Source organism: Herpailurus yagouaroundi, unplaced genomic scaffold (assembly GCF_014898765.1).
Source record: "Herpailurus yagouaroundi ecotype Mexico unplaced genomic scaffold, PumYag 29, whole genome shotgun sequence".
NCBI lineage: Eukaryota > Metazoa > Chordata > Mammalia > Carnivora > Felidae > Herpailurus > Herpailurus yagouaroundi.
Genome location: NW_024412377.1, coordinates 117,279,254 through 117,304,452, shown reverse-complemented (window position 1 = coordinate 117,304,452; position 25,199 = coordinate 117,279,254). Strand labels below are relative to the sequence as shown.

At 39.6% G+C, this 25,199-nt stretch overlaps 1 protein-coding gene across 4 annotated transcripts in view; it reads right to left on the bottom strand.

The window, feature by feature from the left end:
- Positions 1–2,611: 2,611 nt before the first annotated feature.
- JAKMIP2 (janus kinase and microtubule interacting protein 2) overlaps positions 2,612–25,199 on the bottom strand; it is a 181,474-nt gene continuing 158,886 nt past the window's right edge. For 2 of the 4 annotated variants that reach the window (XM_040453461.1, XM_040453437.1), the window contains 4 exons: positions 24,989–25,192; positions 19,000–19,065; positions 15,730–15,799; positions 7,733–8,281 (listed from right to left, as the gene is read on the bottom strand). In XM_040453461.1, the coding sequence (XP_040309395.1) occupies positions 15,749–15,799; positions 19,000–19,065; positions 24,989–25,192 (321 nt within the window). In that variant the 3' untranslated portion in view covers positions 7,733–8,281; positions 15,730–15,748. Of the gene's footprint in view, positions 7,689–7,732; positions 8,282–15,729; positions 15,800–18,999; positions 19,066–24,988; positions 25,193–25,199 lie in introns of those variants that run through there. The other 2 variants (XM_040453446.1, XM_040453453.1) reach the window with 2 other exon arrangements.

Below are 25,199 nucleotides of genomic sequence, written 5' to 3'. Positions count from 1 at the left end.
GAAGGAAGGAAGGAAGGAAGGAAGGAAGGAAGGAAGGAAGGAAGGAACCAGCAGAACAACTAAGCTGGTTCATGAAAAGTTTGAAGAATGGGAAAAGATAGGCTGAACTGAAGACAGTAGGTCGGAAACTAAGCAGGTTAATTTGTATACAGGACAAAAACCTAATTTTTGGGTTTTTCTTCTTCTATAAAGCAGAAATAAAAAATATAGGTCACACCTTATCAACTTTCTCTAAGTCTGTGACTGTACATGTGTACTCTCATCAATTGTTGCATTTCCCCGAGGTCAAATAACTTTCTTTTTTTTTTAGTTTATTTATTTTTGAGAAAGAGCGTGAGTGGGGGAGGGATAGAGAGCCAGGGGGACAGAGGATCCGGGTCTGTGCAAGCCCAATGCGGGGCTCTCGAACTCACAAACTGTGAGATCATGACTTGAGCTGAAGTCAGACACACAACTGACCTAGCCACTCAGGCACCCCAAATTACCTTCTAGCTAGCATGTTTGAAACCCCTCCAAGGTGAAATTATAAAGATACACACTCATCATTTTGTCTTATTCTTATTTAAGATATTTTTCTTTTTTTTTTTTTAATTTTTTTTTCAACGTTTATTTATTTTTGGGACAGAGAGAGACAGAGCATGAACGGGGAGGGGCAGAGAGAGAGGGAGACACAGAATCCGAAACAGGCTCCAGACTCTGAGCCATCAGCCCAGAGCCCGACGCGGGGCTCGAACCCACGGACCGCGAGATCGTGACCTGGCTGAAGTCGGACGCTTAACCGACTGCGCCACCCAGGCGCCCCTTATGATATTTTTCTACATACTTTCCTATAGTAGCTCTTAGAATATTTAATTTGCATTAAAAAATTTTTCAATTTATATCCTGTGCTGTATAAAAATAGATTTGAGGTGGTATAAATTACAGGCTAAATTAAAGGCAAAACAATAAAATCAATAAAGTAAAAAAACTAGAAAGAATTGATAGGATGCCATAATTAAATTTTAGATTTGTTTGTGCATTTCTAGGTAGGGTAAAATAATTTGCACAGTAAATTATCTCTTTATAAAGGAATAAAAATTCTGTTCCTGAGGTGGTTCTTATTTAGTTTTGTTTTTCCTCCTCCTCCTCAATTCTAAAAAAAACAAAGTGTCATATGGAGCTTCAGATGGATAACATACATGTAGTGGCCCTTGTTCTCAAAATTTTACAGTAATTACAGGCACAGATTACCAGTGACTATTTGTTACTGAACCTTTTGATCAAAAGGTTCTATATTCACATAGAATGTATTTGTCAAAAACAGATTTTTATTTGAAGTATCTTCAGTGAGCAAAAAACCCTTCATAATTCAACCTCACATTCCATATGTAACTACAAAGTTCCTTAAATAAAATAAGCATGCTCCGTCAGCCATTTGGCATAGATCTTTAGCCAGGAGGTAGGCAAGCATTTGTCTAAATATCTGCACTTGTGTGACTGTACTTGCTCACCTGGAGGTAAGAGGCAGTGCTGTATCCTCAGAGGGATCCCTCTGTGTAGATGTTCACTCATCTCCCAGGCACTGTAGTAGGAAGTGTCTCCCATCCCCTGCACTATCTCCAGGAGACAGTGGGGTACTCTCTTCATGAGCTAGGAGAAGTCAGTTGAGTTGCTGACATGATGGCATAGTTGACTTATGTATCAGAATTAAAGTTCATCAAAACAGAGCTTTTCATTTATAAAATTAGATAGAATCCATAACAATAACGGCCAATTTCCTAGAATATTGACATGCTTGGTACCTTTCTCAAAGAGGTTCAGTCAGTTGTAAGGCTTCATCAAATAATGCAGATTGTGATGTCTTGAGGGCTGGGCTTTGTTTTAGTTTTCTCTGTTTTAATGGTTTGACACGGCACACAGATGGTTCCTAGAAAAGAGTAACAGAAGGTTGTAATGAACTGATGAGCAATGCTTTTTGCTTAAGCACTTAAGTCAACTAAAGTTTGCTGCAGTTAAAAATAACAGGATACAACTGAAAAAAGAAACTGTCTTAGCATGGGTTTTTGAAGCCCACCCCCAAATACCATTATTAGTTTCACTGGCTCTTAACAATGACCTACAAAATTGTACCTCATATTGTGCCATCTTGGTTCTTTGTTTGATGCATACATGGGTTGTTTCCCACATTAAACTATAAGCTCTTTGAGGGTAGACCCATACATACCAGGCCATAAGGATGGGTACATAATGGATGCTCACATAATACATACTTGTTAACTTGCTACATTTAGTGACCCTGTACAATAGGGAACAAAGGCGGTGGATAAAGGAAAAGAAATATCTGGAATAAGGATGGCAAATACCCGTTAAGATTCTCTCCCAAGTTACACTCAGAGCAGGCATGCTGAATGATCATTGTTCCCTCCTCAGAAGTGTAAATTCTGCCTTCGATTCTTCACCACAGTGCTCCTGACAGGTGCAATAAAAATTCAGAGTGAACACATGAGGAGAAAAATGTTTCCTATCCTTGATCACTGTCATTATACAGATAGCTCTGATTTGCTTGAGCCTGTTTTTCAAAATACAGTTAAGCACAACAAGACAAAAACAAAAACCTATGAACGATGCAAGATAAAGTTTTAAAAAATGCAGCTTGTTTTATTTTTATATAAACTAAAACACCAGAGCTCATTGATTCCTATATTAAATACATAAATTATAAAATAACCATTCATAAAACTTTACATACAATAAATTGATTCCCATCTCTACGGTAATACATACATTACATGTACATGTTCAGTGTACTTCAGAGGGATCATCCTGGTGAAACTCAGTCAATTTGTATTTCTCTCGCATTAATAAACAAGCACTGAACCAATATATGGAGTCATGCTAATGAGATGAGATAAAGAACCCCAAATGAGGCAGTTGATTGGATGAAAGCTCTGAGAAATTAGTCCCCTGGCCACATTAGTACAGTAGGCATCTGGGGAATCATGTATTCAAATACACTGGCTCTCTACTTGAGTCCCCAAAGAATTGTATCTTGAAGGTTAAAACACGCATAAACCCTTCTTGGAACGAGATTTTTAGCTGAAAAAATAATGGGACTGTGGGATAATATTAATGCTGTAGATCATACTGGACTTTCTGTTGCTCTTTCTAGAAAACCAGTGGCATCACTACAAGGCTGGTTCCCGGCCTGAGTAATTGGAAAACCAATCAGTGTTCTTTGCCTCAGTCAACAACAGGGAATCGTGGTAGTGAACTGAAGGTAGGGGAGGAAGGAGAAGAGGCAGGGAAGGGGGAGAGCACAGACACCAGATGCTAACCCCAAATATGAGTTACCTAGCAGCATCAGAAAAACCCCTTCCTGAAGTCCTCAGTCCTAGGACAGAAGTACACATCTAGTAAGTGCTCACATCATCATACTATGTACAGAATATATATGCGCATATATGTACATATTTATAAAAGTGTTTGGATTTTGATCTGTCTCATTGTAAGAAGTTACTATAGTTAATGGGGGAAAATAGGCACATTTTGTGAGATGTCAATCAAAGGTAAGTGATTGCTGTTACTACTGTATGCTGAAGATGTGCTTTTGGGAAATTGCATCACCCACACTTTAGCAAGTTTGTAGAATCTTGATTGTAGGCAAAGTTGGACACAAACTTCTTTAGCTACACCACCTCCATCCTACAGAACTTTGACATAACAAGGATGGAAATACAAGCACGGATGCAAAGATCTCAATGAGAGAACACAAATACAAAATCAGGGAACTTCACCCAGTCGGTCACCTGCATCTCTGAGTATGATACATTAGGTTGAATATAGCAAATTATAATCCTTCTATTTTTGTCACATTGCTCCTTGAAGTAGATCTTTAGTAACTTGATTAAACATTGGACTTGGACCTTCAACAAGAGGTTTCTTTAGGAAGAACTGAACTACCAAATTAAAGGCAACAAAGGAATGTGAATCTGCCCGGCCCAGTACTAAAATGAAACCACAGGATCAACTCCACCCTTCTGTTATGTCTGAATCCTCTTGCCAATACACCTGAAATTCAGTCTCAAGGTAATATATTATATAGAAGTGACAAGGCGGTTGAACAGAATGGAAGCTTTTGTCCTTTAAGACCTTGTGACCTACTGTTTTTCCATTTAGAAAGGAGAAGTCCACTTAAGGAAAGGCTCGGGCCCATCCTGAAAGCATGAACTCATGACATAAATAATCGTCTAAGGTTTGCTTTGATTACTGATCTCTCAGATGTTATATTGAGCTTTTTCAATATAGTAGATAATGCATTGTATACATACACCATACGTATACTGTATATATGTGTATATATGTACATATATAGTGCCACTCTTTGACAGATCAAAAAAATGCAATATTTAGAAAATAAAATGGCTATGCTGTCCATCTATTTCGATGTAACATAACACACATGATCCAATTATTCAAACATCAACACAAATTATAAATATTATTTTTACAGCTCCCATGAAAACCTAGGCAGTTTTTAAAAAACACTTCATTTTGAAACAATGAACTTTCAAATTACATTGAAGACATTGAACATGTGAATCACACAGTGGGTTTACAGAAAAAGGCGACAATAAATACGCAAAAAGGAACAAGTTTATCAAAGATTTAAACAAAAATTAGTTGCAAAAAATACTGTAGCAAAAATTATTTGGCAAAATTGTATCTTCTATATTACCAGAGAATGAATGTCCCCTTTCTACTCCAGCGATGACTGATGAGCCCTCTACATCATTTCTATCCTCCTGAAGAACCAGGCAACCTATGTGAACGCTTATTTGTGAATGGCAGAAAGATCAAAGCAAAATTTATTCTTCCACCTCTACAACCTCCCTATTGGCAATGATTTCATTTATATGACATAGGTTAAAAGGTATCTGATACTTATTTTCAGCACATTCTAGTGTTTCCTAAAATAAAATGTGGGTGACCAAAAAAAAAGGTTAGACAGTCAAATTAGTAATAGATGCTTGATAGTATAGCCAAATAATTTTTGATTTTGTTTTTCCTTCCTCATGAAAATGTTCCTGCCATGGATAACTGTGCCAGAGTGGGACTTTCATTTTAGGGCAAACTATTTTTTAATATTATAAGTTATGTTTAATTTTCCAAGAGATGAATACTTTGCTAAGAAAGATTAGGCAAATGAGCCCTGAAGAATGCTGTTCTGTTACTAACTCGTTGGCCAAATGTGTCAGGAGAGTCAAGATGCAGAAATTAAAGATCAAAGTGGGGATTATGTACTCTCTGTAAGAAGTTCAGCCACAGTAAGCCTCTTCATTACTAATGAGACACTCTTTACTGTTGCTAAACATTATCTGCAAGGGAAGCATTCATTTAAATATAACTCATTTCTGTGGATCCATGAGTGAAACACACATTTACAATTTTGTTAATTTTTTTTGTAATTGTTGAGTAACAGAGAGATGTACCTACCAAAATATTCAGCCTCATTCAAAGATATGTTAATTATGAGGATCAGAAGTAAGACTTGGTAAAATATCACCATTTAGCCTAAAATCTAGAGAACTTTGCTCATCTCTTGAATGTTAAACAAAGAATCTCTCCTTCTGCATTCACCCTAAAAACATCAAAAGCTGCTTAGATGGTCATCCTACCTGTATTGCTCTTGTATGATTTTCTGTGTGACACAATCAGATTTATAACAGATAAGGTACATGATCAAGCCACACTAGTTTACAAATGTTTCTGATCATTTAAACCAAAGTCAGTGTTTAGATATAAAATTTAATATAAAGTTTCTTGGTGGAAAAAGCACGATGAAGAGAAGGAAAGTAGGTATGATATAGCAGATGGAGTATGAATTTGCTCAGATGGACCCTGGAATGGCCAAGAAAGAGCAACGGAAGACAGAAGTCAAAGACAGGGAAGAATACTTTATCCTCCTCCACATATTCTGAGACTTGAAAGGGCTGGGTCACAGACGGTAGTGGCACCTTCTTTTACATTGTCTGCACAATGAATGTGCTGTTCATATTTAGTGTAGAAACTACCTAGTTGAATACAGAATCCAGCAGAAGGATATTTTATATATTCCCAGTAGGATATATTACTGTACATCTCCCCAAATTAAAGGGATAATCAGACTAATTATGTGATAACTATCAGTTTACTCCAAGCCTTAATTTCATAGTTGGCTCTCCTAAGATAAAAGTGGAGTTTGGTATCATGGCATGCATATGCAATAGAGAGAGCTAGGAGATGCTTATCAGTGAGATGATATTCTTCTATCTTGTTCAAAAGCATGAGATGATCTATTTACTATAGGTTATCAGAGATCCTGGCTCTGGATCTCTCAACCTTTATTGCTAGCAATATCCCAGGTAGTTTGATGGGAAAGCTTCAGTGCTGCAGTGCTTAGATTTAACCAGATGGAAGCACTATTTTATGACACAGGGGACTCTTTCTCAACAATATAAGAAAGTCAGATAATACAGCAGTCATAATTTTACAAAGCACTTTGTGCTACTTTAAGCACCTCTTGTTTGAGAATTGCAAAAAAAAAAAAAAAACAACTTTATGAAAAAGCATTTAACCTCATTTTGCAGATGAGGAAACTGAGGCACAGAGAGGTTAAGTGACTGGGCCAAAGATACCTGGATCAGCAGTAAATATGAGGACAAAAAGTGGAACCCCAGCATTCTAGCCTTTCTTGCCTATTCTTCAGTTATTGTTCTGGCTCTGAAAATGCCAGTGCTAAAACCAAAGAATAAGATACTGAACTCATGTCTGGAAGGATTTGTGTAGCATTTCATAGAAAGAGTTTCTGGTTCCCTACACACATTCTTTAGGCATGGGAGATCTAGCCCTGTAAATAAAACCTTGACAATTTGAAAAATTGAGGCTGTTTTGTTATCTACAGTCAATGAGGTGTAAAATTAGGTTTCAGGAACATTTATTGGCTCTCAGAGCTGAATCCAAGACTAAGTATTACATAACTTAGGAAAAGTACCAGTCTTCTAATTGCCTCTGGTAGAAAATGACCTTATCATAACATATGTTGCTTCTGTATAAAAAAAGTAGAGCTGTCTTGCTGTGGTCAGCTCTCTGGGGGAAAAAATGTTATCAGTCTAAATGACAAGAGGTCAGAATGCTCTAGGCATATCAGGATACTTTAAAAAATAATCATCATTTTATTTAATATTCACATCTCTGTGGCAAACTCAACTGTTGGTAGAAGTTTACTTATCGCCTCTATTGTGTGTTTTTACTCAAATCGTATAACATATTTATTTGCAGGCATTTTAAGCAGCCATTTGAAAACCGGTCTTTTAGAAATGGATTCAAAGATGCTCTCTGGCCTGTGTTCCCTATAGACGTTGGCATTCGAAAAAGAACTACGTCAGGGAGCTTGTGATTTAGAGCATCGTCTTCTTAATTTTCGATAGCAATGAGATCAGTCTGTTCGTGGAGGAACACAGATGTGACAGAAGGCCAGGGAAGCATCAAATCTGCTTTTATTTCTTATGTTACATTTGCCGAGGTCCTTTGCCTCGCCTCGTTGCCAGTTTAGTTAGGGCTCACTGTGATCCTCTGTCATCTGTGGAATGCATTCCACAAGCTTCACCTTTTGCAGAAAGACCAACGGGAGACTGCTTTTCTTCCCATCCACACTGTAGATGTCTCTGTTCCTGAGTTTTAAACAACAATAAAGACAAAAAGCAAATCCCTGTAGTAAGAAACCAGACTTTTCAAATGAAACATTTTATTGTAAATAGCTCCTCATAGGTATTCCTCGTGCTTCATTCCCCACCCTCCCTTGTTTTTTGTTTGTTTGTTTTGATTTTTTAAAATGTTTATTTCGGGACTAGAGTTTCCATGGGGTGTAGTGTTACATTAAAATGATCCCCCTGCACAGCAGGGGTAGAATGTTTCTTTGTAACTTTGGTTCCATGCCCAAGACACATCTTTCCTTGATCTGCTGAAACTGTTTCCATTGCTGATTTTTTTTCTTTACACAATATATGTTTATACTTCTTCTCTTCTGGTTTGACATATACATGTTTCATTAAATGCAGCATATATTGTAGATTTTCAACAGGGTCATGTAGGAACTGTCAAGTAAGAAACCTTGAATAATGGCTTTAAAATACACAGTTGTAGTCCTGGCTACAGGGTAGTTCTTAGCATTTGATCTCCCTCTCACTGTTGTAAACATTTCTGCCATCTTTGAAGGTTTAGAGGCATTTGCCTTTCTGGGGTCTTATCCATGTTTTCGGTTACTCTGTAAAACAGAGGGAAAATTCTTTAATCATCATTTCTGTCCATGGCTGAAACTGGAAAAAGCTCTTTCTTTTTCTAAAGAAAAAAAAAATTCTTTACCACCTCTTTGAGCTCTACAATCTTTTTTAAGTTACATCAATGAAGTTTCTAAGCTTAATTACTTTAAGTGAGAAAACAGAATGATCTATTTTAAGGGTTATTGCAACATAATGCACGTAAAGCAATTAACAGTTCTTGTTTCATAATAAGTGGCCTGACATATTAGCAATTATGATTGTTGCCTTTTCTTCTGTGGCCTTCTAAGACAATACCTTAAGAAGCTCTAATGAATTATATCACCAAATATAAATGTAAGATTTTAAAAAGCAGGTCTGTCTATGCCCTTCAATGACTTACTTTTATGTCACACTTCCTCCTCAACAATTGTATCCAGTACCAGATGGTCTCCACCCTGAGGTCCTGACCTGGGAACTATGCCATACAGGGTTTCTTCATTGGCTCCAGTGATCTTCCTGAAAGAGGTACGTCCCTGGACTATGCCAGTTAGGATTCCTATCCCTATTCCTCTTTAAGTCTCTATGTCTGGGTTTTTAGTTGGTTAGAAGTTAAGGACATAATAATCTCTTCCTCCAAACAGGCAAAGACAGCACAAAGGACATGCTATCATGTACTATTTAAGAACCTGGCCTGTTTCTATATAATATATATACACAAATATACTATATGTATACAAATATATATACTATATGTATATAGTATATGTATGTGTGTGTATAAAATAAATATGTAAACATAGAAAGTCTTTTACTTACAAACTTTCAATTTATACATTCTCAGAGATAAATCCTAAATTCTGTTTCAAAACACACAGGCATCATTTCTGCCTGTCACAACTGAAGTAAAGCCCATCATTTGAATAAAACCATGTTGGTTTAAAAAAAAAAAAAAGGGCTTGTAGTCTCCCAGAATATTAAATTTCTGAACAGTGAGTATCTGTAAAGGAACTAGGAGCAAAGCCACATTTATTCAAACGGGCATTCCGAATACGTGAAGCACTAGCCATCGATGACCAATTTTCAGTCAGCTAAAGGTCAGTACACTATAACTCAAACTGTATAGAATATAAATTCATCTTAGTTCTGAAAGCTGATATTACAGAACCTCAAGGATTCTTTTCAGTGGGTTCCTTAATTTCAATGAGCTTTAGTTTCCTCCTCTGTAAAATAGCGATTGCAGCTATCATTTCTGAGAATTTACTACCTGCCACCAGACTCTAAGTGAATGAGCACAGTGATGTCACTTCTGACCTGAGACTCTAGTATCCAAGTACCCACCATGCCAGTTGATTCATAGATGACACTTAGCGAATATGAGTCAGGTCCAATCGGCAGACTACTTATGTTCACCATTCTTGAGGGTTTTCTAACTGCTAGAAGGTAGTTTAGATCCTAATTTGTGGGCCACATATTTAGAGGCATATTGATTAACAAACTGTAGCCACATCCTGATCTCTAGTTACCACAAGTAACTGTAAATCCTGGACAGCAGTCACGCCCTCTTCCTGCTTCCTGTGTCTCTATAAAGGTCACCACGACCCAACCAACTGTACCATCCAGACCCCTAAGGGCCTTCATGACATCTTGCATTCCATCAGTCCTCATATACAGTTTATCATATGGTAGAATATTCAATAAAAGATAGCTCTTATTATTGCCTCCATTTTACAGATGAGGAAACTGCCCCATGAGAAGGGCAGGAAATATTGAATGAAATGTAACTGAAGTCAGAAGATCAGGGGAGGCTTCCCTGAGTCCCTGATTTTACACTGGGATGGGCAGTACAAACGGATATTAAATAGTTGACCATGGTGTGGGAAACATGTGGCCCGAGTAGATGCAAGTATGTCTCACAATGCATGATCCAGGACAGAATGCTGGCTATGTCCTAGGAAGTTGGCTTTTAATGAGTCTTTCTATGTGCCAGGTACTATATTGGTTGCTTTACTTATATAACATCAGTTAATCCTTAGGAAAATAGTAGATGCTAATACTTGCTAATTTTTTATATTAAGAAATTAATGTTTAGAGAAGTATAATAGTATTTATTTTGTAGAATCACTCTATTAAATACAATAGATATGAAATGTACTCTTTCAACCACACAAGAGATAACCTCTTCCTCTTCCTTACCATAATATCATCACTACCATTAAGAAGTATTTATTGATTGGGGCACCTGGTAGCACAGTTTGTTAAACATCCAACTCTTGACCTCGGCTCAGGTCATGACCTCATGGTTTGTGAGTTCAAGCCCTGCATCGGGCTTTGTGCTGATGGCGAGGAGCCTGCTCGGGATTCTCACTCCCTCTGTCTCTCTGCCCCTCCCCTGCTTGTGTACCCCTTCTTTCTTTCTCTCAAAATAAGTATATAAACTCAAACAAATAAAAATAAAGATAAAAATAATAAAAAAGAAGTATTTATTGATGGCCAACTATAAGCTAGGCACTATCTGGGTACTGGGGTTACAAGGACGAAGAAAACATGTATGGTCCCTGCCTTCATGAACCTATATACAAGGAGGGAGAGAGGCATTATTAATTAAAAACAGCAACAACAATAACAACAACCAAAACAAGCCAAATGCATGTGAAATGTTGCTGGGAGTGAAATCAAGGAAGATTTCCCTGCAGGAATCACAAGTGAGCTGAGTTCTGAAGGATGAGTGAGTAGGTATTTACTAGATAAAGCAGGGTTGAAAGTACCATGCACACAAAGACTGTGTGGGCAAACCCCTGTGGTAGGCAGAAGGGAGCAAGACTCATCAAGGGAGATCCTAGAGCAAGAAAAAGCCCAAAGAGACCATCTGCAGTGAGATGACACAGGGCTCTGTTGGCCACATGAAGGGATTGGGATTTCCCCCTAATAATGATACTTTCCCAGGAATGGGGCATGATTCGATTTGTTTCCTAAAACGGACTCAGTGGCCGTGTGGAGAGTGAGTTATAAGAGTGTCTGGAGAAGCAATGAACTGAGTTAGGAGGGTATCCCCACTAGGAAGTTGGGGTATTTGTTCATGTATCCTTTCCTTTGTTCACTTATTCTTGAGGTTATTCTCCAATGACATATAAAGAACAAATCACACACTTATCTTTGTATTACACTACTATGCTATCAAGGGCTACAATCTAACATGTCATAAATCTGCTTTCAATTTACCCAACTATTTACTCATTCATCTGTCTACCCTTTTGTCCATATGTCAACGTAAAATGTATTTAGCACCTAGTATGTATAAGACACTGTTGTAGACATTGAAGATACAAAGATAAAGCATAAGCCCTACTCTACGCTTTCTTAATAGTCTATGTAAGACAGATAGGGAAACATTCTTAATATGACTAGATGAAGGCTAATAGATACATCTACATAAAGAAAGACTGATTAACTGGCATACAATGATTCATCTTACAGACCTGTCCTACCAATATAAAAGAATAAGGAGCGAAATTCTTTATCTGAAACAATAAATATAGTAGAGTTCCTGTTGCCATCTGTTTTCCACAGGCCACCTGCAGGCCTTGGTGGGAGGAGAGACTGAAAATTATAAATAAGAAATGAACATTTGCATATTTTAATGGAGAATTTGTAACTAATGACCTGTGGCTGTTCTTACACTGCAGTATATATTTTTAAAGGTTTTTTTTTTTTTTTTTTGGATCAGAACAATAATACAGTATTATGTGACTTTTAATATGTTTTATGTTACTAGACAGGAAGTGAAAATACACAGCTATCAGGTTCAAGAGTTCGTGGCTGACACAGGAATCATTAAAAAGGAACCATGGTACGGGTGCCTGGGTGGCTCAGTCGGTTACTCTTCCGACTTTGGCTCAGGTCATGATCTCGTGGTTTGTGAGTTTAAGCCCTGCGTTGGGCTCTGTGCTGACAGCTCAGACCCCGGCGCCTGCTTCAGATTCTCTGTTTCCCTCTCTCTCTGCCACCCCTCCCCTGCTTGTGCTTTGTCTCTCTCTCTCTCTCTCTCTCTCTCTCTCAAAATAAATAAACATTAAAAAAAATTAAAAAGAGAAAAAAGGAACCAGAGTACGTAGACAAAGAATCATGATCACCTGTTTTCTGTCTGGTCTTCCAAACTTCATAATGAACAGAGCTGGTTCTATTATGTTCTTTATTAAACTGTCCCTCTTCAGAAGAACAGGGTTTTCAGTGGGTTATTGTAACCTGGATATAACAACCCAGTGATAGCTATTTCTGTACTCCTCTCATTTTCTTCTTTCCTTTGTCTCCTGAAATAACTAATATGAAAGAATTTGTGGTACCCTACTTATTTCGAGTAAATATACAGAATGCATGGACAGATGATATCTCCCAAAACTACCTGGGGTTCCCCTCCTTAAGACAAAAGTCCCAATATAATCCACGGACTTGCGTTACTTAGCAGCCACTGAGAGCAATAAGGCAATAAGGGTGCCTTCTTGGGAGCCTTCAGCAGCTTCTAGATCATCACTGACAAAAATGACTTAGGTAATTGTAATTGCTAAAAGGGAAAAAACCATGAGTCGCTTCACTTTAAGGAGGATATCTTTAAATATACTTTAAAGTTAGTCTTGGGTTTAAGAGCAGAATATAAACCCTTAATTTAGTAGGAAAAATATTTTTATGATTATGTGTGTAGCATGCCTTTACTCTCTGCAGACAAGCCAAGCATTTTTCTCCCTGATTTTTTTTTCCCTATCTCTAGCTCATCTGCTATGGAGATAAAAGTGGCATTAATCAATTTCCAGGCATGTCTTATTTAAATCTAGATTACTCCCTGAAAAGAAGAGATGAAACGGCAACTGCTTGTTCTGGTTTAGGGGGTAAACTACTCGATAACGCTAGAGGTTATAATTGCAAACTTATATATTGACAAATTCAGTAAACGTGATAGCCAGCTTTTAAAAATAATACCAGCTAAGAGTTGCTGACGCTTGAACTATGTTCCAAGTGATGCAATTAGTCCTTTATATGCACAATCTCATTTAGTTCTCTCAATATAATACCATGGTGTGGGTAATACAACCACTTTACAGACAAGGAAACCTAATCTCAGGTGGATTAAAGCTACCACGCCATAGCTTGTAAATGGCAGGATCCAAACTTAACAGTATATCTAACTTCGAAGTTGTAACTCTAAACTACTCAGCCATTTTCCCATACGTATTTTAGACTCCCCAGATTCCCTGTCACATTGATCTGCTATATCCTTATTACTTATAATCATGATCTTTCATTCAACAGACAATTACTAAGTGTCAGTTATGTGCTACTCTGGAGGAAAAGCAAATTAAGTCTTGTACAACCCTCAAAGAGTCACACAAAATGGGAAAAGGTAGAGAGATGAGCACAATGTAATTTCAAAACCCACTAGCCCAGCAGTACCACCCACATTTCAGAAGACGCCTCTGATTGCTTATATATACAAACAGAAATGGCGCTCACAAAGTGACAGCAATGCCCTCTCCTTTGGGAGGCAGCATGGTGCTTAAAAGTGGCTAAAAGCCTTTAGAGTGAGGGTCTGGGTACAAATACTAATCCTGCCAATTGTAGCTCTATGGCCTTGGAAGTTCCCGTGCTACTGTTTCTCCAACTGTAAAGAAAGGAATAAAAGCAGCCCTTACTTTACAGGGGGCATTTTGAGGATTACTGGATCTATAGCTCAGAACAGCCCCTGGCGTGTAAGGGTAAGCCATTAATGATGTGACTGTTCGAACCTACCCATTTTCTGACTAGTATTGATGAGTTTTGATTTTTCTCCCCTCAGTTACCACATAGTACTTGTGTCCTGTTTCTTTATTATTCTTGGTGGGGGAGGGCTATTCGTTTTCTGATGCTCTGGCCATTCCTAACTCGTCCTAGAAAATCTCACCCATTTCACCTTACATTTTCATTCAATTTAAGAGACACAGTCTTTTCCCTATGTTCTGCAGGATTACCATCCTTCTTGGCAGACGAAGGACGGCTGGCAGGCTGAACAGAAACTCTTTCGGAAGAAAGCATAAAGCCAGAAGGTTGGTTATATGAGGACATAAACTTTCTGGGCATATATGCTTAACTGCTTCCTTGTATCAGGCCATGCTAATGTACTTTTGCTTGTCGGTTCCTCACGTAGGTAACAGGGTTGATACCCATGGAGAGAAAGTGTCTCTCCTCTATTTTTCAACTTGCTATAGAAAATGTTGAATAACATGAGGCCCAGGGAAGATCCCTGTGTAATGGAACTTAAGAGGAAATTCAAAGTGGACGCAGACCATGACTTATGGATTTAGAAGAGCACCTGGCCCTTGCTCATTTTTAAATAATGCTATTACGAGGTGCAGTTTCTGTACCCGGGGAGACATCAGCTGGTATGCCTGTTAGAAACACAGACTGGCCCTTGCTTTCCACCTCTCCCACCCCTCCATCTCACCTCCACCTCCAGTAACCTGATCCACTGAGTCGGAGGTAAGGACTTGGAACCTGTATTTTTCATAGCTTTGGGAATCAGTGTCTAAGATTATTTATACATGTATTTGTGAGACAAGGACTTAATCATTGAGAAGTAATAAAACTCTCGTTTTTCTATATGGGCACTGAAAGCTTACTTGAAAAGAAGATCCAATTTCACTTAATAGCCTGCTTTCCTGAATTCTGATGAAATCAGACTGGGAGAAGGGGTTAAAAATAACCAGCCATTTTTAGCTTGTTAGGTTTACAGAATCAGAATTTTCAAGCTGGATGAGATACTAAAAATATACTGATATTTCTTCATTTTGCAGAGAGGGAAGCAAATCCTTCCATATATTAAAAGACTGATGAGAATACTAAGCCCCATAAACACCATGACTTCCCAAAGCAACAAGGTTAACTAGAACAATATTCTTGATTTCCATATTTGGTGGTTGCTTTATTTTTTTTAATAATCACCCAAATGGGGGGCCCCTGGTTGGCTCAGTCAGTTCAGCATCCGACTTCAGCTCAGGTCATAACCTCACAGTCTGTGAGTTCGAGCCCCACGTGGGGCTCTGTGCTGACAGTTCAGAGCCTGGAGCCTGCTTCGAATTCTGTGTCTCCCCCTCTCTCTGCCCCTCCCCTGCTCATGCTCTGTCTCTCTCTGTCTCAAAAACGAATAAAAACATTTAAAAAATTAAAAAAAAATCACCCAAATGGACTGGATCTGTTTCTCACTTTTTTTACTTTAATCTTTTTTTTAATTGAAGCACAGTTGATACACAATGTTACATTAGTTCCAGGTGATCTGTTTCTCCTTTTATGGCATTTAAGCTAACCAAACCAAATGTATTTGTGTTTTTTTTAAACCAAACAAACATGGGCATTACTAGTAACTGTATACAGCATCCTTCTGATCAAACACCTCTTAGAACCACATTTTGAGAATTAAATGAAATCTTACCTGAAGAGGCACCTTGACATCAAGGCCATAGAATAAAGGCAAGAGAGAAGAACAAGAATAGAAACAGAAACTGCAGAAGAAAAAGAAGAAGATTACATAAATCTGAATTTCTGTAGTGTCAACAAAACCTCAAGCTTTTCCACTTTGCTCAAGTCTGACCACTTGTCACATATATACCAAGGACCTTTTGTTTAAAAAAAAAAAAAAAAAACATGTTTTACTTATCTATTGGCAAAATAATGTGAGGACTAACTGGTGTCAACCAACATCAACTGATACATTTTACAACTGAGGTGGTCTAATAGATCATGGATCTAAGCTCCTAATTCTTTAAGTGAGAAAAGCAAGCACTGAACGGTTTATCAACAGTCTAATTGCATGTAATTTCATGTCATAGTAAAGCCTTGAATTTAGACCTCCTGGATCCTACTTTATTATATATTATTGTCTGTTTTTTAATGTGTGACAGGGTAAATCAAAACTACAAAAATATGATCAGAGTATCCACTTCATCACTTAATGCTATCACTGTTTGGTTAATGTGAAGAAGGCATAGCAGAGAGAATATTAATATGTAAGGTAAACCTGTGATAAATTATCTGCAGTGGGCTACTCCTGAGGTAGAAATGCAGACGCTATCAGTAATTACATCAGGACAGCAGGTGTATCCTGGGTCTACCCTGGATGAGCCAGGATGTGTGGTACGAAAGGTGCTTGTACATCAGAGGACGCCTTAGATAATGAATGGATGCATGCTGCTGTTCAAACCTCCATGCTTCGCAGATATTCTCTTTCTTTGACTCATAGAACTTAAATGGAGTCTGAATTGTGTCTCTTCGCTTAGAACTTTCTCCAGAAAAGCAGATACTTGGGTGGACAGACATGCTTGCATAGCAGTGGTGCATAACCAACTGCATACTAATTGTAGAAGGTCACAGGTCAGATCAGTGGTTTTCAAATACCAATTTCCTTGGTGAGGTACTCCTACAGAGTCAGACTTTGACCTTGTTATCACATTTCAGCACCATTTTGTCAGACACGACTTCCTTGAATAAGGGTGGTGTATGGCATTCTAATGTTGAGCGTGTTATCCTCATGTGTCTTTTAAGGCCACTGTTTACAGGGCTCTGGCTTCATCATAGCAAAATTGTAGGGACAAGTTATAAACATGGTGCTAAGAGCCATGTGTTGGTGACGGTTCTAGGAGTCTGGAAAGCAGAAAGTCTGTCCTTTTTCTTTTTTTTTTTTTTTTTTTTTTTTCCATTCTTCAAAGATGGAGAGTGGTAAAATGATGCCCGTAGTAGAAGATGGAGGGGAAAGGAGGCTTCCTCTACTCCTCTGAGGTCAGATATCAGCACCGCCTCTCGGGGCATGAGGAGAGGCCCATCACCTCGCTGGCAATGAGATTCTTTGTCCAGGCAGTGTGGTGGGCCGAACGTAGCACCTTGAGTCAGACACCCTGGCCTCTGGGTGTCTTGATATGGACTGGTTATATGGTCCTGGGAATGTTGTTTAATCTCTCTGACCTGTTGTTTTATTACCAGCAAAAAGGGGGATCCTGAGATCCGCTGTGTCTGTCTCACAGAGTAACTGCAGGAGAGTCAATGAAGCCGATGAAGCCTGCTTTGCATTCTGTGTCTCCCTCTTTCTCTGCCCCTCCCCTGCTCACGCTCTCTTTCTTTCTAACATAAACATTAAAAAAAGAAAATGCCTAGGGTAGTGACATTAATAGATATTTTAAAAATCCACTCCCCCCCCCACCCTTTTTAGTCTGGTTTTCCTTACATGAATGGGGATGGAATCAAACTGAAGTTTGTGGTTTTAATTCTGACTTCCTCTTTGTCAGCCACAGAGCTGGTTAAGACTTCGCACAGAAAATTACTAGAACCAAGAGCTAGCCATTTGAAGCTGTGGAAAATGGAAGGCATCAGGCATGTGCGTTGACAACTGGAGAAGCTGGAAACAGTTCCCACCTTCTGTGGGTCTTCTTGCCAAACACTGGGAAGTCAGACTCAGTCCTTGGCTTACTGCACTTCACCTTTGCCTCATTCAGTCCCACAGAGCTAGGCAGCACACTTCTGAAATGAGGACCATTCAAATTTAAAATTTTGCAGAGGATGTGTACTTTATGTCTGGAAATTTTAAAAATTATACTTTTTAATCGAACACTCTCAGCGTTTCGTAATTTTCACATAAGTGGCCCTGTTTGTTCCTTGCAGAACCCACGAGAGGAGATGAGGGCAAGCTCTATCATCCCCATTTTATCGATAAGGCTTAGACACAAGTCTCGGTCACATACCCAAGGTCAAGTAAGTATGTGAAGACCCAGCCGACGTAAGAATCCAGGCTGCTGATAGTCTGGCTCCTGGCCCAGACCAGCTCCCTCTGATCTCCCATGTATGGGCAGCTACAGAAGCAATTTGGGAGGAAGAAAATTCTGACCGTCGTTTCAGAAGCAGCAGATGGTTTGCTATTTTCTTCTTGGGTGCCCACGGAAGATGCTGCAAAATAGCCATATTCTTTGGCATCACAGGAATTCAGACTGGAACTCTAGGCAAAGCCTCTTGCGATTCTTGCTGTGTTCCTCAGCACGATGCTCCCGGGCATCACGGCAGGGTCACTGTTGTTATGTTAAGATTGTTGGCCTCACTGCAGCTTGTTCAGCACTCCTGTGTGAGCCCTCTTCCGTCCCCCCACCGTGCACATTCCCAAATGCAGTCTTTCAGGACTATTACGCTCTCCCCTGAAAGTGTTGGCTGACTCTGAGGAGGCTTTCAGGCCACTGGGGGAAGTGACATGAGGGCTTCATCATCACGTGTTAACCTAAGTTTCTGGACTTACTGTGGAGGGGACACTGCAGCACAAGGAAGAAAGGGCTTTTTATCAATAGTAACAGGAATGATTTTTTTTTTTTTTTCAAAAAGGGACCAAAAATATTTTGAAAAGAAAGAGCAAAGTAGAGGCATAAAACTCATGAGAAATTTCTGGAAAGGAAATGAAGATAAGAAAGGGGAAGCGAGGAAAGAAAACACCCATAGCAAAAAATAGGAATCAACACAAAAGGCAAACATGTCCAGGTTAGGTTGCTGAAGACAGAACCTTTTCTGGAATGCTGGTGACTGACTGGAGGTGAAGTTTATATTGACTGTAACAACACCTGCCTCAGCAAGATACACAGTAACAGAAGAAACACAATGCGGTGAATGAAACTCCTATTATTTTCTGGTCTAAAAGTTAAAGACTGAAATTCACACTGAATTTAACACATACCTTTTCTTCTAAGTCCTTTATCTGTCTTTTCTGGATGTCTGTTTTATCTTCTAAGTCACGAATTCTCTGAACAAAGGAAAAAAGAGAAAGAGTTAGTGGGTGTTAACAAGAAGACTGTTCGCCAACCTAAAACAAGAAACTTGCTATGAAAACATTAACATTAGTACTCACAGCTGGAAGCATCACATACACGTTTTCCCACACCCAGAAGATGGTTAGATTACCCATACTTGTCATGCAAAAGCATGGCATTGATTACGTATGTGTTTTTAAATTTGCTACCCCTGTCTATGCACCTGTCTCTACAGACCTATCTCTGAGAGGGAGGTAATGTTCTCACCCCAGTGTCCTCGGGCTTGGCTGTGAGGCCTATTTGGCCAGTGGAACGTGAGTAGGAGACGCAGGAGTACCACCTGCTCATTGAGACAGCATTATGTCCTGGAACTAGCGAGCAAGAAACTAACTGTGTTGGAGCCATTGGGATTGGGATTTTTGGTTGTTGATTACCACTGTAAAAAATGGCTAGTGGTGATATACATACACACATGCAAACAGTCCCCTTGTTTTTTGCTACCCTTCCTTTCCAACCATGTTTCATCTCTGCTTCAGGGTAGAATTTCCTCATAAAACAGGATTTGCCAATTCTCATAAAACAAAGTAGAGATAAGACTTGGGCAAAAATTCCAAAGAGACAACTGATTAAGTTAGGGGAAAACTAAACATAGCAAAAAGCATAAGGAATCCTAAGGACAAAATAATTCCAGAACTATCTTTGAACTCACCTGTCAACTGTGTAACAAACTTCCAGTGATTTAAAAAGTGCAGATTTGAAATCAACATTACATAATTATTTGCAAGTGAAAAAAAATCTTCAAATTTCTAGGCAACTAAAGGCCTTTTATGTTCATGGCACATGGCTACACAGTGTAAGTTTGTTATTTAATGCCTCTCTTGGGAATAATCAGAAAATGAGAACAGGAGTCTGAGAAGAAAACAGTGGAAGCTAAATGTGGTAATAATATAGAAAAAGAGGTTTTTATAATGCAATATGTGAAGAAGAGAAAGCTAGAACAAATACTTGAACTTGAAAATCATATCTCCCTACTCTGAAACAGTGGTTCTCAACAGAGGATGACTCTGCCCCCCAGGGGAGCTTTGGCAATGTCTGGATATCTCTTAAAGTTATTAAATTTAATCTGAGGTATATAATTCAGTGGTTTTAGAATATTCACAAAGTTATGCAACCATCATCACTATCTGACTATCTGGACATTTTTTAATCACATGTGGTCAATAATCACACCTAGGGTGGGGGTTGTAATTAGCATCTAATAGGCAGAGCCCAGGATGATACACAGGACAGCCCCCTACCATAGAGAATCATCGAACCAGGGGTGCCTGTGTGGTTCAGTTGGTTGAACGTCTCACTCTTGATTTCGGCTTAGGTCATGATCTTATGATTTGGGAGTTTGAGCCCCACATCAGGCTCTGTTGTTGACAGTGTGGAGCCTGCTTGGGATTCTCTCTCTGCCCCTCTCCCGCTCACACACACATGTGCATGCTCTCTCTCACCCTCTTTCTCAAAATATATAAACAAACAAACAAAAAAAGAATCATCTGACCAAATGTAGGGAATGAGAAAACTGAGGAATGTGCTCTAAAGGGAAGGGACTGAGGTTTGTGCAGGAGAGGATGAGATGTTTGGGTCAGAGAGACTATCAAGGCTGACCGTGAAATTATAGGACAATGAATGATGGGTAAGAGAACGGGCCTGGAAGCTAATGGTGCGTGTACACGGGAGTGACGTGTGTGCTTGTGTATATTTCCACAGTGCTGCTCAGGCGCCAAAGCTACACAATAAAAGAATAAATTTGCTAGACATTTCCACCTTGAGTGTACATGTAATTCCTTTATATGTCTACTGAATGTGGAGGCAAGTGTCATCTCACCACAATCATGGACATGTGGGATTACTAGAGATTACTACAGTGTCTACTTGGCCACCAAGGGCATGTTTGTTGAGCAACTTCTTACAAAGGTCAGGACTATGCTGGATATAATGGAGAATACAGACACCAGTCCATTTTTGGTCCCAAAGAACCATTGGAATCAGATGGGGAGATGGAGTCTAAAACACAGGGAGAAACAAATTAAGTAGAAAAGGTAAACGATGGCAACGCCATTGTAACTTCATCACCAGTCTCTAGTAAGTAGGACAGCGTTCAGCACAAGGAAGTTGCCTATGCTTGTTAACTACAGGAGTTATTTATGCTACAGTCGTGTGCTGCATGCTCTATTTCTTTCCTTTCCCATTCACTTGCCACCCCATCCAAGGGGGAACCTTCTCAGGTCCAAAAGAGACCCCTTTTTATCTTACCTGTCCTGCTAATCAGTACACAAGTCACTGTTGTCCGCATCAGGACTGGGGTGAGAGCTTACTGCTAGTTCTGTTTCTAATTTAGTACATCCATCTACAGCAGCTGTGTGTACTCCTGACATGTGGAATAATCAGGGCAGGCCCTGAGTTTAAGGCGGAGAAGAACAAGCGTAAGAATAAGGGAGAGGCAGCCAGGCTGCACTCAGAATAGAACCCAACTCCTTCAAGGCCCAGTGTGATTTAGCCTTTTCTTCCTGGTCCAACTTCACCTCACATCCACTTCACCTTGGCTCTACGTGCTCCATTTTTATGGCCTTCTCTCTGTTCCTTGACTATTCCAAATGTTCCCACAATAGAGACTTAGACTCTGTTGTCCCTATCTTCTGGGGCACTTTGCCAAGATCTTTGTGTGGCTGGTCCCTTGGGTTTTAGACATCTTCAAAGATGCCTGATCTGCCTAGCCAGTCTAAAGTGGAGAATCCTATTCCCAAACACACACACACATCGTATACTTTTCTTCATAGCATTTATTGACACTCTCTGAAATTGCCTTGGTCATTGCTAATTTGTGTTGTTGCTTTGACCCTTTTCATGGGTAGGACAGACGAGAGCAGTGACCTTTATGTCTCTGTCCACCATAATATCCCTGGCACAAGCAGGCTTTCAAATATGGTTTTGAAACAATGTGTAACAGGATATGAAGTACAGATTTTTTTCAGTAGTATGCAGTCCATTATTATCAGGGGAACATCCTAAAGGAGGTGGATCTTAAGCTGGGACTGGAAAAATGAGAACATTTAGATAAATGCAGCAGACACGAGGGGCATTTTATGGTGAATGGTCATGCCAACAAAGGCTTAGAGGAGGGAGTCATGACCCAAGCGGTACCAGGAAGAGTTCTGCATGAGTAGAGAGGACAGAATACTCTGGAGATTGTCTCAGATCAGGTTTTCAGAGAAGGGGTAGCCAGCTAATGAAGGACCTGGAGAGAGCTGCATAGGCCTAGACCCAACTGCAAATTGAGATCATAGAGGCTTTGAGGAAGAATGTACCATGAGGAAAGGTGAAAGAATGTGTAGTGATATGCATGATGAACTACAGAGAGGGCAGGAAGTCCTCTCCACCACTCAATCCCCGTGGCATCCTGCATATGACTTTTTTATGCCACTTGTCAAGAGGTACCAAACGTAATTTTTTTCTTTGTGTTAACCTCCTTTGTCTCCATCAATAAGTCCTATGCTTCGTAAAAGCAGAGTCCATGTGAGTTCTCTATGTCTGAAATGGTATCCAAAGACTGGGAAATGCATTTAAATATGTGACTGAATAAATGCCTAGATGACGGAGTCAGGTTACATCAGAGGACATCTGGCAGCATCTGGGAGCTGTTGCAGGATTGAAAGGTCCTGCCTCTGCCTCAAGTTACAAGTGTGGACAAAATAGACCAGCTTCAGAAACATTTCAGGAGAAATACTAATTGGATGTAGAGCTATATTAGTGATTGGAGATAAAGGACAAAGAAGACTCCAGGGTTTCCAGCCTGAGTGCTTTGGGATATGGTAATTCTACTGACGAAAACAGGCAGATGGGGAGAGAAGGGGAAAGAATAAAAATGCACACTTAGATATGTTTCATATGAGTTCACTGTGAAACATTCAAACAGAAATGTCCAATAAATAGTTACTGATAGGCTCTAGGATTTAACTGGATCACATAGCTTATACATGACAAAACCTGGCCAATACCTTCTGGAATAATTCTCTTAAATCTACTGATTATAAAGGGAGACAAAGAGTAAGAAATAATTAGAAAAGGCATTTTCTAATGAACATTTGTTTGGGAGATAGAAAATTTCAATGGAAATCTCTGTGGCTTAGAAATGTAATGTACCTGTCACTGGATAGCTTAAAACAAAGCAAACAAAACATGTCTTTCAGGTTTGGCTTGGTTAGAGACTCAAAAAATGACAAGGTTTTAATCATAAATAAATTTAGATAACTCTTTGCCCATCTTAAAAATAAATACTTTTGGGGCACCTGGGTGGCTCAATCAGTTAAACGTCCGACTTTGGCTCAGGTCATGATCTCACAATTCACGAGTAGGAGCCCCGCCATCAGGCTCTGTGCTGACAGCTCAGACAGAGCCTGGAGACTGCTTCAGATTCTGTGTCTCCCTCTCTCTCTGCCTCTCTCTCTCTCTCAAAAATAAATAAACATTAAAAATTTTTTTTTAAATAAACACTTCTGTGGTTCCATAGCACAACTGCTGATTGGTTGAAATTAACTAAATGCCATTGCAGTATAAAAAAATTACGCAGAGGGCACTTTTATTCCCGCAACTAATGAGGCCATGGGGTCTATCATTAAAGGGCTAAAAAACATTCCAGGATCAAAACCCAGAACTTTATGATGGAATCTGAAAGCACACTGAAACAAACATGCATGTGTTCACCATCTCTGGGACAAAAGGCTTCACCGCTCTTAGCTCCCTGTTAACTCAGATAATCTGTTCGATTGTAAAGATTCACACAACTCCTGCCTACGCGGGAAGTGTGCTAAGTGTCATGTTCCCCATAAACCGTTCTTACGGGTGTCATAAAGTAACCTGTTCCTTTTCCACCCACCTTGATCTCTAAAGACCACACAACTCTTACTTCTTGTATTGTCCATCTGGATTGTGTATCAGTTGCTTAACCCAGCTTCTAAGTACCAAATCCTACCGGCACTATCAACTTTGTAATTCTTTTGGAATCTGCTTTTTGACCAGGGCCTTAGTCCTCACCTGTCAAGCTAAGACATGAACTATGAGATGCAATTAAGAATGTTGGCTATAAATGAATATTGAGTGTCTCCAGAGCCTTCCTGGTCTAGATGGGTCACATCAATCAGAGAGGACTCAAGTTGCGTAGGAGAGGGTAGCACAATGGTTATACGCACTGGCCTTGAGTTATGGACACCTGAGTAGATACTGGCTCTGGTGCTCGCTATCTGTGTCACCTTGGGCAAATGACTTAAGTACTCATGTCTGCAGTATCATTATCTCCTCAATGGGATAATAAGAATACTTACCTCAGTGGGCTACTGTGAAGATTAAATGCAATGATGTAAGCAGAGCCCTTAGTTTAGTTCCTGACATAGCAAATGCCAGTAAGTAAGCGGCAGCTTCCAGGCTTTGTTGTTGTTGCTGTTTGTTCTGGGAATAAAGAAAAAGGCCCTTGTTCTCTTTTACCCTATTCAGATGATCTGATCAGGCTAGATTATGGACTGGGATGAGTAACAGGAGGAAGCAGTATTTCTGTCCTGGGGAGAGTCTTGCCCTGCATAAGGGAGCTAATCAGGCTCCAGGAGACCCAAAGGGTATTTCATGACAAAACAGCTCCCCGAATAGTAGCAGTAGGCAATGCTTCTGGAATGCCAATTTTCTCAAGACTGAATCATTACCAAACTGTCATCCTGTCTCTGAGTCTAGGCGGCCAACAAGAGTTCTGTATCTTACTCTCCGAAGATGGCGTACAGCTCCTGGGCTTCTCTCACCCACACTCCATACCACGCACTTAGTACTAAGTCCCATTTGCTTAGTACCAACCCTACAGAGATGCAGTGGCTCCGTCCTCACCTGATGGGCTTGCTGTAAGAGCTCCATTCGCTCCTGAAGAATCTGACAGTCATACTCTCTGCTCTTCCTCAGCATCTGCCGCCGTAACTTTTCTACCGCTGTTCTCAGCTCTTCTTGCTGTTTTTCACTTAATAATTCACCAAACTTGATAACGGTTTCTTGCTGCAGAGCATTGTACAAAGTAGCTTCTAGTTCCTGGATTCTCTGGCAA